At 39.1% G+C, this 16,299-nt stretch overlaps 1 protein-coding gene and 1 long non-coding RNA gene across 3 annotated transcripts in view; one reads left to right on the top strand and one right to left on the bottom strand.

The window, feature by feature from the left end:
* The first annotated feature begins 41 nt into the window (after positions 1-41).
* LOC101750856 lies at positions 42-5,430 on the top strand. The gene is made up of 3 exons (XR_005860409.2): positions 42-727; positions 841-952; positions 2,515-5,430. It is a non-coding gene; the product is annotated as an uncharacterized LOC101750856 (long non-coding RNA).
* Positions 4,148-16,299, bottom strand: part of CAPRIN1 (cell cycle associated protein 1) — a 34,715-nt gene continuing 22,563 nt past the window's right edge. For both annotated transcript variants that reach the window (NM_001031365.2, NM_001398432.1), the window contains 10 exons: positions 16,006-16,161; positions 15,025-15,133; positions 14,507-14,568; positions 13,423-13,533; positions 13,014-13,163; positions 12,660-12,810; positions 10,469-10,663; positions 9,526-9,626; positions 8,644-8,707; positions 4,148-6,739 (listed from right to left, as the gene is read on the bottom strand). In NM_001031365.2, coding sequence (NP_001026536.1) covers positions 6,675-6,739; positions 8,644-8,707; positions 9,526-9,626; positions 10,469-10,663; positions 12,660-12,810; positions 13,014-13,163; positions 13,423-13,533; positions 14,507-14,568; positions 15,025-15,133; positions 16,006-16,161 — 1,164 coding nt within the window. In that variant the 3' untranslated portion in view covers positions 4,148-6,674. The remainder of the gene's footprint in view (positions 6,740-8,643; positions 8,708-9,525; positions 9,627-10,468; positions 10,664-12,659; positions 12,811-13,013; positions 13,164-13,422; positions 13,534-14,506; positions 14,569-15,024; positions 15,134-16,005; positions 16,162-16,299) is intronic.

Raw genomic sequence — 16,299 nt, 5'->3', positions numbered from 1 at the left:
GCGCGCGGCGGCTCTCACAGCGCGGGGCGGTACCGGCGCTCGGCGGAAGGGGAGGCCGCGGGGCGTGCCGGCTGTTCGAACGGCGGCGCTTCGGAGAGCGTGCTCGTGCTGGCGGCACGCGGCGGGACGAGGCGCTGCTGAGCTCGGGAGCGCCCGTGGCTTTGCTGAGAAGGATCTCCGCGTTAAAGCTTCTCGGCGTTTGTGCAGACTGGCCTCAGTTGCGCGCCACGCGTGCCCGAGCGACGGCGTGACCGATTGTAAAAACGGGCTGAAGCAAACTTCAAAACCTTTTAATGCCTTTTTCCCGAAATAAGCGTTGCTTGCAACGTCTGCAAAGCTGGAGCGATCCGCGCGCCTCTCGCGCCGCGGTAAGCGCCGCCATTACAGCCCTGCTGCCGGAGGAACGCGGGCACAGAAATAGGACGAGGCAGGAGGGTACGGTACTGTACGATAACAAACTGTTAAAGCCTAAGAAATGTCAGTTACCTCGCTTCGCTATAAAAGTAACGCTCGAGCTGTGCTGCGGGGTAAACCACGGCTGCTGGGAGACCTACAGCAAACAGAAGTTGTGTGGCGGTGGAGCTGCGACGTGAAAGCATGGCAGCGGTCTGCCTTCCAGTACCGAAGTTTCAAAATATAGCAAAAAAAACCCCAAAAAACCAACCACGATCAAACTATTGAATCCAAAATCTCTGAGGCTGGAGGACAAACGTTGAGGTGAAGCCAGGTATACCAACAAAGTCACCAGCACGGCAGAAGCACAGCAAATCCGTTCCTAAGGGATAGGTATGGAATAGTTGCTTAAAAGGACATAAAACATTGCCGTTATTTATTTTTCAGATGTTTACATAAGCTATGAGCCAATCTGTTTTAAACGGAGAGGTCAAGAACTGTGAAGACGTAGGTGTGTTTAAGGCCATTGGAAAAGTGGGCCCTGCGAGTTAACTCGAAGGTAACGCTGAGTTGTTTTGCGCGGTAGGTGCTTTACTAAAATTTGTTCTAAAATGGAATAGCCTTAAACATCAGTATATTTTCATTTAGTACAAGGGTAATGGAGACAAAAAGTCAGCTGTACTCCTGATCCATTGATTATCTGAGCACATTTATACAAAGCAGAAACTGGACACCATAGTTGGGCTGAGCTAGTTACACCCGTTTGATTATTTCACGAACATGAAGGAATAGGGGAGATGGGGGCTGAAGAAACGTAACTTTTGGTGCAGCTGTTATCCCATAAGAGCTAACACTGAGCAATCTCACCCAAAACAAACACAACTGTCAGGTTAGAATGTCATTTTGCTAATACAGTTCTCTGAAACACTGCTCAAGGTGGCTTTAAGATGTGAATTTGGGAAACAATTTTCCTTCCTTCCTTCCTTCCATTAAGGCTAGACCTACAAAATCACAAATAACATTAATTACATCATGTTCAAAAAGCCTAAGAAAACAAACGGAATAGCACCTCTTCTCTTAGATAGACCATTTAGAAAATTAGTTTCTTATCAGAGTCTCCAGTTTATCAGAGGCTCTATGATACCACACCAGAAATTCAACATACCCGGTTCATGAAATTCTGTAGAAACAGAGACAGAAATCCAAGATGCTGCTTCTAAATCTTCATAAAAGTAGATGAGGGTCAGAGCTTTCTTTCAGGTACAGGAAGAGACATTAAGTTTCTTTAAAAGTCCACTTACAGCTTTCCCCTGAGGTTACATTTCTTAATTTTAACGTTAGATGATTTGAGTGCACTATCAATCCCTAAACACACAGGTGTAGTGCTAATCAGAAACATCCCTTTTTCATCTTAGAAGATGTGCTGATTGGGATGAAAAACATTTAATGCCAGAGAATACGAGGAGTTGCAGACGGGACAGTTTGAAGGACCTTCCCCCTCTACCTCTGAAAAAACATAATGGCCAAACAAAAGTAGTTTAAGTCATTATCACAGATGATAATGAGCACAGAGTATGCCAATCTCACATTAAACAATGGAATTTTCCCGAAGTTAATGTGAAAGCTCCTTGTACTTAATTCTGCCGCTGAACGTAAGAAATCTGACATTAACATGAGACTAATTGCACGCTTCGTTCCTGATCTTGTGATGGAATAAAGTAGTTTTATAATTTACAAAAAGAATTACAAGGATATTATAACAGTTTTTGCAATGCATTTTCCAGAAGACAGTAATAACTATATTTAAGCTCGAGTTTTAAAAAGAAAACCATTATCTTTTGAAGTTGAAAAGGAAAATTTGTTGTTTAGGACAATTTCTTGCTTGCTTCTCAGACACAGCACTGATTTTCAGGTCACTCAGAGGTAAAAGATAACTACCCATCTAATCTGCAGAACTGATGGTGCCAGCTCAAATGATTAAATACCTTCATTTTTTCCACACTGAATGCAGATGGAACACTGTAAAAATAGGTGCACAGGTCTGAAAGACTGAGGAAGTTCTGTTCATTTAGTTGCAAACCTCAACTCCATCTATAAATGTTTATCTTTATTTCTGTTTAGGTAGTCTGCATAAAGTTCACTCAAGATGAGTTTTGCATGGACAAGAGGAAGGAGGAGCTTTATCTTTAAGATGTGACTCCGACAGTCTTATTAATGGAATTCAGTATCAAGCAGCTTCCTCGTGTTCCTTTGTACCTACAGCAGACTTGAGGTAAGGAGAAATCTGAAGAATACAGCACAGTTTTGCGCACTGACACTGAACATCTGCATCTCAGATGAGCATTTATCATGAATGATTCTTGCAAAGAAATGGTAAAAAAAAAAAGTCAGCTATGTGGCTTGGCTACTGCCAGACCTTCAAATAAAGACCAGGAGGGTCAACACTCTTCTGATCATTTACCTTTTTCTGCTGGATTACAAAGTTTTTGCCCTATCTGCAATTAATCACAGGAAGTCACTGCTTTCTCAGTACTAATTAACATACTTTGAATATTTGCCTACGGTTAAAGCCATTTCAACACCTCCCTTTCCAAAGTAATTACTCAAATGCCATTTGGGGAGAGGACGGCTCGTCCATTCTACAATGAGAATGTACATGAAGGTAACCTCAAACCCAATCAAATAATCTTCCTAAAACATAAGGTACTGGGGACATTTTGAGAAGACTTTTAAGGTCCTGAAATTCTCTGAAAGTTACAGAGTCCCACCAGAATAAGTCATTAGCTACTAACCAGACATCAGTATCATTCTTGCAGCTACTCTGGACAATGTCTAGAGTCATAAGACTTCAATGCTTTACTGCTATACCCTGGAAAGAAAAATGGCAGTTAAGCCTAGAATTAACTCCATAGCAAAAACCAAGATTTGTATTAGTGGACTGTTCTTTAGAAGAGAGCCAATGTACATGGAGAACTACGGAGGACAAGGTTGACCTTAGGTATGACAAGCAGCTCATGATTTCTGAGTTACACAGCACGTCCAGAAAGGTCTGAAGTGTCCCAGATACAGTACGTAGAAACATCTGGGAAAATCTGGAGCCACCTTACATGTGATTCATTCAAGAGTTTTTTTTATTACAGACTGCAATGCTAAAAGCTGGTTCTCAAACACATTCTGTGTTATCACAGCCTCGCTACATTAGGTAATGAAGTCCCAGCTTGGAATAAAAACACCTCTCGTAATAGCTGCATATGCCAGAAGGCAGTCATTACTTGTCTGTTATACTCTGAAAAGACCAATTCAGAGAAAAATAAAGTAAACTACCATGAGAGCAATTGATGTATTTATACACAGGCTCAGAAGTACGATATTTGCCCCCCTGGCGTCCAGAAAGGGCACTACAACAAAACCAGGCCAGAACTGCTACCTATTTCGCCTCCTTACCATCACTTTTTGTAACTGTTCCATGTTCAAAAGACAGATTTTCTTTTTTCCAAATGAAAGTGATCTAGGATTGCTTTTGATCTGAATGCAACTCAGATCTAGAAGTAATTCAAGCAGTGAAGGTACTTAAAAGTTCTGAAGTCCTCTCTCTCTCTCTACAGTCTTTTAAAACGTGTAGCACCACACTTGCACTGCAGTGGACCAAGCAAAGAAAACAAGCTGGACCCTTACAACCAACCACAAGGTTGACTGACAGACCCCCTGAACAGGCCAGAAAACCAGTTAATGAATCTATGTGCCATACTGTGACTCGAGGCAATTTTTCAGTATACTGTTTATTAGCTGCATGTATTGAGATTAAAGGAGTCAGTGCAAATTCCCAGATTAAACACGTATTAAGTACTTGTTTTATAGTAATTATCGTAACACATCTCCCTCTACCAGCATACAGTAGAACAGCTACTCTAAAGACCATTTTCATACACGAAAAGGCTTACAACTTTGCATCTCAAATAAGAGGCCTCTCAAACACCCACGTTTTTTTAATAAATTTAAATTATGCTTCAAAAAAACCTTCAGTGGAATGTTCTGCTCAATTCAGTGGTCTTTAATTCAGTATGCTGCAAGTTTACTATCCAACTACAATTAGCTATTGAATTCGCATTTGGTGTGCAACAGAAAGGCTGAATAGCTTATATTCTACCAACCATTTCAAAATAAGCTGATGCACACAAAAAGAAAAAAAAAATCACTGTTTCCTACATCAGTTCAGCATTAAAAGGTTTGTCTTTTATTTTTTTTTTTTCCAGTTAAAAAAAACCAGTTGGGACTATTATCTCTGTAATAGCTTCCTAAAAAAGACACAGAACAGCAACTTCTTACCGGACTGCAGGTTTTATGTTTACACTGGTTTGGAATGTTCCTAGGCCTTGACTACAAGTGCTGTGCTTCTAGCCATCAGCATTGTTACAAGGTGTTTGCTGTGTAGCATTGTCTTCAAAAGCTTATCACTCCTCAGTAAAAACTTGTTGTGCTCTTCACACTTAAGTTGGAAAAGTGACATTACCACCTATCTGTATGGAGTTCCAGACTATTCAGCAATGAAGTCAAAAAATACAAGAAGTTCTGAAAGTTCAGTTGTGATACGAAGTAGAAATGTCCCTCTGAGCAAACCTCAGCAAAAACAACCTTCAGTTCTGCATATAACAGTTAAGCAATGGGTTCCTTAACGTCACCCTTCCACACGCAGGAACTGTATGATGAGCAACACAGCACTTTTCTTCTTGCACATGCTACAAACGCAACACAACTACCAACACCTCTATGGAGGCAGCTATCAATATATTCTCCCCACTGCAGAGAGAGTGCATGTGCACAAAAGTTAGGCACAAGTGATTTTCCAAAGATTATACCACAAGCATACAGTAAAAACTTGGTAATTTCCAGCTCCTAGTTTTATGCCATTTCTTCTACACATTGCTGCCTTGATGAAAAGAAAAACGTCCTAGATGTCACAGATATTTGAATCAAATCAGAAAAGGGGAGTTTGACAACTATTCAGGAAAATCTTTCATTGAAAAAAGAAAACCTTAATGCAGCGTAACCCCATTACATTAGATTTGTTTCAGTCGCTGAAAACCAGTGTTCGGGATACAATTTTTATAAACATGTTTTATTTGTCTTGCTTATACCATTAGAACTGTAACTGCTGGCTGTCATTTCCCTTAAAAGGGGAAATCAATTCAAACACATACTGGTGCTTTTCAAAAGATAGCAATTAAAAGGGCAGCAGCAGCGGGCATTTGAGATTTCTTAAAACCTTCAAGGCTGCAGGAAAGACAAAAGGACATGTGACCAAAAGTGTTATGATTATCCATTAGAGATTTCCATCAGTACCGGCATCAGTTATTTAGGTGATAATACAGCAAAGTCAAGTATTAGTGACAGACAATGTGCAAGTCATAAGGAATGATAGAGAGTACCAATCCTTACAAAAGTCATTGCTATCAAAGAAACTTAAATGTGTTTCAGAGAGATATCTAAATACTTCACATCAAATATACAGTGGCCATCCAGATTATAACTCGCATTTGTTGCAAAATTTTGTTGAAGTGCCAAATCAAAGCTTTTTTCTTTAAAAAAATGACACAATAACATTAGCAGTTATGCAAGCGATCTTAAATCCTCAGCCACAGTGAACGGGGCCTGGTGATGAGCAGCGCCGTAGCTGAGGGCGCTTCTTCTTTGTCAAAAACTGGCTATAAGCCTACTTAAGGAAATATGCATCGCTACACATCTTTAACTGTTCAGTGCTTCAGTTTAATACGAAAAAGCTGAAATGCAGTTGCTCTACCAAGCCACACTTCACTTTTTCAATCCTTTCATGGGAACATTAAGTTTCGTCACATTAGGTTTTGCCACCACAGTAATTCTTTATGAATTTGCAGATTATATCCGAATTTGTTGCATCACTTTTAATGTCAGAAGCGAGTCTTTGCTTTTTCCTGCCACTTCAGTTAACCATGGAGAGACCGGATCACCCTGAAAATTGCCTTTTTTGCATTATTCTTAGCAAGGGTGAGGAATCTGAATCTCATGTGCAAGGCTCAAGATGATGCTTAGGACAGAACATGCAGAGTAAACGTTGTTTCGTTTCTTTCCATATCCAGGTAATATAAAGCTGGCAACTGTAGTCCTGTCATTATGGGTAATGAAAATAGTCCCTTTACAACAAACTTCCTGTAAGGGAGAACAAATAGATGATAACTCTTCTGGTAACATGTATAGTACACTGGCCAGTGTGTTTTTGGCGTTTGAACGTAATCCTGTGAATTTGTTTAATTCACTTGCTGAGCGTTCATTTGAGGCATCCCTCTGTTTGGTCTTGGGGGCCCTCCACGACCTAGAAAATATGCGAGAGGCACCAGAATTATGCATGGAAACAAAACAAATACAACTACAACAAACAGAACACAAACCAAAAAATACAGGCTCTGGTTTAAACTAGCTATTTGGGCTGCAGATGCTTAAGTTTCTTTACATCGTAACTCAAAAGTGTACAGCCTGCCTTTACGGTTTTCATCTTTATCTCAATACCTTCCCCCAGACTATGAAGCTGTAACCACTTCAAGGAAAAATGAAAAAATTTAGTCATGAGATACAAAGTTGAAACTAGAAGTTTTGAAGTAATGTAAGGCAATCATTGGCTTACTGCAGTTTTAAATACTGCAAGCTAACTAATCACATTTTTACTTCCATTCTTTCCTAATTAAGAAAGGGACAGTCTGCAGCTCACAGTGTATGAGAACAGGGTGCTGCTGGAGAGGGTCCAAAGGGCCACAAAGAGGACTGGAGCTCCTCCCCTATGAAGACAGGCTGAGGGAGCTGGGCTTGTTCAGCCTGGAGAATAGAAGGCTGCGGGATGACCTCACTGCAGCCTTTCAGTACCTCAAGGGAGCCAATAAACAGGAGGGGAGTCAACTCTTTGAAAGGGTAGATAACAGCAGGACAAGGGGAAATGGTTTTAAGTTGAAGGAGGGAAGATTTAGGTTGGATGTCAGAGAGAAGTTCTTTACTATGAGAGTGGTGAGGTGCTGGAACAGGTTGCTCAGATGCCCCATCCCTGGAGGTGTTCAAGGTGAGGTTGGATGGGGCCCTGGGCAGCCTGGTCCAATATTAAATGTGGAGGTTGGCAGCCCTGCCGGTGGCAAGGGGGCTGGAGATTCATGATCCTTCAGGTCCCTTCCAACCTGGCCACTTCTGTGATTCTGTGAACCGCTGCTCATTTGGTGAATTTCTCTAATGTCGGCCACACATCACTGATAACACATGTAAAGACATCTATTCATTATAGCTGAGCTTTCTATACAATGCTTTCAGCTTCACCACAGCCTCACACTAGGTTTAATTCCAAGCCACAGTTTCACAGGATGGTGCCTTCAGAACCAAGAGAGTCAAGAACAGAACTCTAAGTGCAGCCTTGAGCTGTCCTCAATAAGGCTCTCTGATGACAACTTAAGATTCTCATTAAAACGCCTGCATGAGACAGGACATAATCTTACCACCAAAAATCTATTAGAAAGGAACTATGGAAAACACTGCTGGAAAGTAAGATTTAGAAGTTCAATTGGAGCCTCATGAGTATGCCTTTTTTTGTTTCCTGAGATGAACAAATGGCAAACACTACCAAAAAGCTACAGGATAAAATGCTTCCACTACCTAAAAGCAGTAAGTCTTCAGGATCAAGGAAGAGAACAAAATGTTGTATCCTTAGATTTAAAAAAAAAAAAGACCTTGCAACAGATGCAGTAATTCATCTCTTACTGCAAAGAGAAACACAACTCTGAAGGTTGACAGGCAGTTAAAGCCAGGTGGCTGCTTTATAGGCAAATTTTACTTACAAAATACCGACACACCTAACTAAGCAGATCTTTAAGTTATGACAAATCTAGAGAGAAAAAAAAATCACTTTAAGTCTTTCATTATTATCTGCTACATTTAAAGCACCAACAGCAAATGTTTTTTTTAATTTCTTCTCAAATAATTCCTCATTCAGCAGGCAACTAAACTACAAGTAGTTCATAGGTTAACAGTGTAACTCAAGCCAGAAAGGACTTCAAGAGGTCCCCCAAGTTCAATCCCTCCTTCCAAAGCAGAGTCAACTATGAAGTCAGAGAAAAGAAAGCTTATTCTTCAACTGTGATCTACTGAAAAAGGACTGAGGTTGTTTTCTTAATACAAAACTCCATAAATTAAATCAAAAGATTCTATTCAGCTCCAATCAAATACACTCTACTCAGGAATTACCTCGAGGAGCTCCCCGAGGCCCACTTTGTCCAGAACCACGTTTGAAGTTCTGCTGATATCCATCCTGAAGCATAAAAATGGAGAAGTTATGACATAAAACACGCACATGTTCTTGGTTTAATAGCTACCAGTAAAACAGCTTTTAAAACAATCCACACTCATGAAATATCTGTGACTTCAGCATACTGCATTGTTAGGTTTAACTCATGTGAGGAAAACAAATTCTTACTCCTACCAATACCTAGCAGCTATAATAATGCAAAATAATAATTTCTTTGCCCAGTTACAGGATATTTTCTTCAATACAAACAATAAATGCAAACAGAACTAGTATTCCATTTTTTCAAACTACAGAGGTCAAACAGATGGGTTTGCCACAGAACCAGTCAACAAAATGAAGAGTCTAAGGACAGTATCAAAATCAGCCATCTCATCTACTTAAGAATACATGTTTGAGGATGAGCAGTCATTTTCCAGTCAGTCAGAGTAAGTTTTGAGCAGACTACATTTCCTAAAAAACAACAACAAAAAAAATGGAATTCTATACAATTTTCAGAGTAACATATCAGAAATGCAGAAGACAGGCAGCCCCTTACAACGTGAGAAGTTCATTTCAATGGATTCAAGTTCTGAGTGTCCTTTCTCATGGAGCTGTGAAAACTTGAGGGAGTTTTTAATAATTAACTAACTTTGCTTTAGCAACTTCAGAGACCACAGAGCCGAACAGCTCTCCCAGTTATAAACAGCCATGTCAAATTCTGCCATTTCTAAGCATCTGTAACTTCTGTCTTCCTTAGTGATAAAAAAAGTCCTAGAAAAACTTCTCACTTATTGACTTGCACTTGTGCTTTTGCTGATGCATACATTTTTCTTGTAGCTTACCCGCTGGTAGTTTGAATAATCTCGAGGAGCATTAAATTGGGGCTGCGTGTAACCACTGTTCGGAGTGTTGGAAAATGAAGGACGGTAGCCATCATATCCTCCTATGGAAAAATATACAAGTCTTTCACTTGGAAATGACAACCTGTTACACAAGGCTTTTCTTTACATAGCAGCTTAAAGAGCTTTTAACCTAAATCTAAGAAAAAAAAAATATTTAGTAAGTTGTTTCTGCAAGTCAAGCAAGTGTTTGCAACATCAGTGGTAATACTCTTAGAGGAAACACGAATGAAGACCTTAGTAACAACTGGGAGGAGAAAACCATTACATGCATTTCTCCAGTATTTTGAGATTTAATTTACGTAACATAAATCCAAAGCTAAATGTAATACTGGGATCTAAATCTAACAGCTGCAACCTGCAAGGTTGCAACAGCCAACTCCAGCTGCTTCTGAGGAAAGGTTCTCCTGAGAGGCAGGAAACAAGCCCAAGAATGGTTTCAGTCCCAAGTCTAAAATCTGGAATCCAGATTGATTTTAAACAGACAAATGGAGAACACAGTACTGCCAACTATAATCAACTGTATTTTTATCATACAAGTTTTTCCTCTTTTCTCCAGTCACATAAGAAGATGAGAAAAGGGAAAGAGGATCCAAAACCAACCTTGAGTGGTGTATTCACTAGTCTAACCTTGTTCAGCAGAACAAGGAAACTGCATCTTTCCTATTCTAACATACACACCCTGGCTATCTCTGCAACACTGAAAGCCACATAAAATAATCTCCATGGACATATTTTATTTACCCATCCAGAACTACCGTATCGTTCTTCCGCTCCTATTAGTTCCTTCAGAGTAATGGCTTTTGCATTTCTGTTCTATTTCTGTATAATCAAACCCATTCTCAACCTGATGAAAGATAAAACTCTGTTTAGTTAAGCTGTTTACCTCTAAATCCATTTGCAGGTCCCCTGTAACCATTCATCAATCCACGAGTCCCACGTGATCCACCACGAGACACTCCCCGACTGTTGTAATAAGGCTGACTGTTGCGTGGAAATCCAGTATTCTGCTGGGGAGGTTGCTGGTGGTTTCCTGCCACTTGATGGGTCTGGTCCGGAGAACCATGGTAAGTACCAACCACTATATTTGAAGTGAGGAAAAAGTACAGTACAGAATCCTGAGTTCCTGCATTGACATTCCCGCATACGCTCATCTTCTAACACAACATACAAAGCTTTGAAGTACCACAGAACACATCAGTAAATGCTTACCCATTTAAAGAAAATCAATCTGCACAATTGTGTCGAATTTAATACTGTGAGATAACTGACAGTGAAGGTAAATCAGCTCTGTACCACTTTTAGATTGAGTCAATGTCAAGAACCCTCTGGCCTACGCTCAGCGACAAATATTCCTAATGCAGGTAGCATTTTTCTGTGTGCCATTTCGATTCCTTTAAAAATCACCAACACACACATACTGTAAAAAAATAATGTGAGCTAAGCCATTTCTGGAGATTCCTTTCCTCTGAACGGGCAGTCACTAAAAAATATTTGCAGTCACTGCATTCTCTCTGCTAGGCACAGCTGTGCTGACTAAAGGTGAGATTGTGGGAATGTTTTAACAGAGCTGCCATTTTGACTGTACAGGCTGTGGGTTCTTTCCTCCTACAGGACATGTAAATCAAGAGGCAAAACTGGATAGATAGCTTGAGACCATTTGCTTCTTGAAAAAAGGTATGCCATGTTATCTTCACATCACAGGGATCATCAGAAATGGACTGCGAGCACAATCCAAGGATTATAGGCTCATTAAGTGTAATAATAGATGGAATTCTGTATCTAAGAGTGAAAGAGCTATAAACTTGAGTTTGATACCAAATGTTAAAGCAAGATCTCAACATGTAAGTAATAAGATTCTCCCTCACATTTCATATGCAGGAAAGCAAGCCTTCATTATTCAACAGAAAGCACTACTTCAGTTCAACCTCACTTAGCCACACAGTGCTATGAAGTTCTGTATAGCTAGCTCGCTGTCTCCCCAACCTCCATACATTCCACAAGAACAGAAAGAAGTGGTCATCCTTTAGGGTTTTTACAATGGGCAGGTTTTGTTCTAAAGCCACTGTTATTTTCTTAGTATCATCAGTTACATTTACTTTACTGCTATATAAAGTTAAGCACTTAATACTGCATGGCTCACCTTCAACACCACCGTTCCCCAGGTTGTTTTTCTAGTTGTTTTTTTTTTTTTGTTCTTTGAGCTATACAACATACAAGGGAAACAGTAAAAATCTGGTTCTCCTTCTCATTCATACAACCCTTATCCTAACTTGCAGGGAATATAAGATTCAAGACCATAATCAGTTGCAAAGAAGGATCACATTTTTTCCTTACTCTACACCTCCAGTAGCTTTTAGCACTTCACCACTGTCATCCCTGTCCTGTGTCTTTCACATGAAATCCCCCTCTGCATCTACGTATTTTATCTGAGTGTCAAGTAAGAGGTGGGCTGCAAGAACAGCTTTGCACAAAGACTCTATTATCACAGCTTATTTTTCTTAACTTACTAACTTGGAAAGTGTTTTGATTGCAGTATTCAAACTATGCCCAATGTTTTCAGTAGAAGATTCTAGATTTTTCTGGACCTTCAGCAATCTGTGAGAGGCAGTCCATATTTGTTCTCAATTGTAGCTTACTATTACCTTCTTAGAATTTATCTGAAATAGTACAATCAACTTTTTTTTTCTTTTTTATGGCACATTTAAGAATCATTCAATTTTAACATCAGCAGAGCAAGTACCCTACTGCTTTCAACCTCAAAAATAGTCCTTAATCTTATTTGTGATTTTCAAACCCATATATATAACTAAAATCAGGTAGCAAAATTTCTTTGACAATTGGAGAATTACACACTAAATTCCATGCCCTGCTGGATTGTCCAACCAAGACAGAAACACTAGAGTGCAAAACAAAGCAACAAAACACAGACATTGTCCAGAGGTAAGCATCTTTGCAAAACAAGGAGCATTCAAGAATGTGTGACATGCTCTGCTACATATCTTAAGACTTCACAGCCTTGATTACCTGCTCTACCAAAGCTATCACCATTCTAATTTTCTCTAAAATTAATTTACCTGTCTGGAGCTGTTCTTGCTGAAGATCTGATTGTTCTACTTGGTGTGGCTGATTGGAGAAACTCTGGTTGTAACTGGCCTGGTACTGATTTTGTTGCTTAAGGGCTTCTGGCTCATTAACAGGAGGAACAGGTGCATTCATGTTGAATACCTGTAATATTAGAAAAAGAGCTCTCTGCTCCAATCCGTTTTTTATAAATTCTCATTAAATCATTTAAAGAAATAACGCAAGACTGCAAAATGAGAATAACCGAAGACTATTTTGTGCAATTACATAACTGATTCCAAAGCTGTAAAAAACAACAAAAGGAATGACTACCAGAATAAAGAATTCCAAATTCATTTGCTACTTACTGTTTGCATGGATTGGAATGGAGCTGCATTAACATTGATTCCGCTGCTATGCAAAGGTTTGCTAGATCCAGCTTGGAAAACTTGCGGCTGGGATGCAGTGGGAAGTGATGATGATGACGGGGTCTGGTCTGCATTCAGTGACATTGAAGCCTAATAATTAAAACAAACAACACTTTAGTAGCTTTTGAATATTATTGAAAACTTTAAGAAAAAAAGTGCAAAGGCCTTAGTTTAATTTCAGAAAGTGAATATTTCACTATGAATGACAGACCGGTTGAAAATTTTGAACGTATATGGAACTGAAACAGCCCTATCAATAAACGATATCACAAAGTTTATTTATTTTCAAATAAACAAAGATTAACATGACTGGAAACAGTCATTCCCACCCCTCTGAAATCTGACTTACCTGAATCTGGTCAATGGATTCCTTCTGTGGCCGTTGCTCTGTGGTATGAGAAGGCTGATACATGGGCTGGGAGGCTGTATATCCCTCACTTGTAGATGAAACCAAGGGAACCTGACAAAATAAAAACCAAAAGTCCCCCAAGTCAACTGATGCTCACAGACACTTCTATAACAGGTATCAAAGAACTCTGCAATGTATCATAGGTACTCTTTAGTAAAACTGCATATTCAGCAAAACTTTACAACCATTAAAAATTTCCTACTTCTTAACTAGCAGAGGACTACCCACCTCGTCTTGACATAGCCTGACTTGTCATATCCCCCACCCCCACCAAATTTGCTTCTGTGGGTACTTAGTAATCAGCTGGACACATATCTGCCTTAATGCCAGAGATGTTATACATACTTAACAGGAAATCAGGAAGTTCTTATTCATTAATTCTGTGATCAATAGACTATTCAGTAAGAAACTGACGCATCATGGAGAAGAGAATATATCATGTATGCATTGCAGCAACAAGCAATCCTACTTAAACAGGAGTTGCAGGAGCTCAACTGAAAACAGCATTCAAATTTATTCTGACTGCTCTCTAAGTACAGTATCAAACATTATCCAAGCAAGCAACTGGGACAAATTCTTAAAAGAACAAGTCAAAAACAAAAACAAAACCTATTTAGTTAAGCTATAAAATCTGCTTTTAGTCTGATCGTCACTTGAATAGATACAGACAGTGATTCTGTTCTTTGCAATTTCTGTTGCAAATAAGAAGTCACTTGCTTTTATCTAAATTAAAAACACTACTTGACACAGCTTAACATGGAGAGAAAACTACAAGGCGAAGACTGACATGTCAAGTTATTAATCCATCTTGAAGAGAATGCAGAAAAATCTTCAACTATATATATTAGAATGACTACACAGCAGTATTCCAATTAAACAATTTTAAAAAAGACCATCTTCTAACTTCAGCTTTGCGTTTCTGCTATAGATAGGTATATTCTGCTATAGATAGATATCCTGTTATAACACTAAGCAAGACTAAATTAAATCTTAACTACAAAATACAATTTAGTAAGCATTTTACCTGCGTAGCTTCTGGTTGCACAGGAACTTGATTAGGCTGGGCAAGTCTTGACTCAGTATGAACTGAAATAAAACCATTTCACTTACTACACGGTACACTAAAAGCTTTTAAAGAATAGCATTACTGTTTTATCTAATTCAGTTATTGGAGACCTCATCATAGTAGATAATTGTTCCCCTAGCTTGGCAAAACTACATCCTAAATACCAATTATCTTTTCCATACAAAGTACTTTTTTTTCCCCCCCCTCAGGCATCCAAAATAACCCAGCAGTATCCAAAAGACTAAACAAAAATGTATTTCAGCCATTAAAAATACGTTCCAACTAGCAGTAAGTGAAGATATGAAGTCTATAAACAGTACACCTCAAAAGTACAATCAAATTTCTTTGAAACACACCTAAAACATTCTGCTATATTACTCATGATGACCCCTTCAACATAACAGTAACTGAAACATTTCTAATGGATGACTCGCAGGCTTCCCCAATATTTATATTTAGTATTTTCCATTACAAACCTGGAGGGCAGACCATTTGCGGCATGTCCAAATTCTGTGCTGGATTCATGGGCTGTGCAGATACAATGGCAGGATCAAGTGTCTGGTTCTCAAACTCCAGCATAGAGTCCTTGGAATAAAAACAGTAATACCAAAATTAAATCCAGTTTATTGGATTTTTAAAAGATTCGGTGTTCAGCCTCTAGAAATGACCAGATCACAATAAAGGAAGCCGAGGCCCACAGTTAGGCAATAGCCAGTTTTGCCATATATTTTCAATTAAGATACTAAAAGTTCCAAAAGTATTTATCAGAATGAAAATTCAGCCCACGTTCATAAATTAGGGCTTATTTCACAAAATAACAACTGGAGGCATGAAGAACAGAAGATGATTCTTTATTCTTTACCCAAAATGAGCATTTTCACTCTGTAGGAAAAAAAAAACCAGACCAAACCAAAAACCCAACAAACTTAAGCGTATGCCTCATTTGTTATTGAGGTGATTACTCTTTCCTTAAGGAGTAAGAAGATACGCTCTTCCTGATACATTCACTTAATTCCCAATGCATTTCTAGTTGGTTACAATTTTAGAGGTTAAATGATGCTAGAAACTTCAGGAAACCTTTCTGCTTTAGAGCGTCTCCAAAAAACCATCCAATGATTTGTAGAATTATTTCATAACACAAAATTTTAAGCTGGCTTAAAGAAAGGCTATTTTGTAGCTGTCTCACTTAGGCACAATGCAGTACCTACTCCAATGTCCACAGCTTTTCACCTCTGTTGAGGACAAAAACTGAAAAGCTTAATAGCATTTTCATTGTACTTTAACAGCAATACAGGTTTGTGGCTTTTGAATAGACACTGCCATACAGCACTGTAAGGTTTGTAAGACCACTGTATTTTTCAGCTAATCAATATCAGACTCTTCAAGTAATTACAAGCCAGACAGAAGGAGCTATTTTGTTTTTTCGCTTGTGAATACCTCAGGAGCTTCACCATTACCTGCATGAAGTTATATGGACCCTGCATCTGGGCCATAAGGTCCTGTACTCTCTGTCTTCTAACAAGAGGATCTGCTTGAGCCACAGTAGTGAGTGTATGAGGTTCAGGAACTGGAGGAGATGTAGCTTGTGTTTGTTGCTGCAGTGAATTTACAACCTAGTAAGAAACAAACAACTAACTGAAATTTCAGCTTAAGGTAACAGTACACAAAAACAACTGAGACAGTAGCCATATAATACAAGAAACGTTTATTCATTATGGATATAGTTACTATAGCATTCTTGAAGAAAAATG

The sequence above is a fragment of the Gallus gallus genome, chromosome 5 (genome assembly GCF_016699485.2).
Source record: "Gallus gallus isolate bGalGal1 chromosome 5, bGalGal1.mat.broiler.GRCg7b, whole genome shotgun sequence".
Lineage (NCBI taxonomy): Eukaryota > Metazoa > Chordata > Aves > Galliformes > Phasianidae > Gallus > Gallus gallus.
The sequence above is the reverse complement of the archived record's forward strand: the minus strand, read 5'-3'. Positions and strand labels throughout refer to the sequence as shown.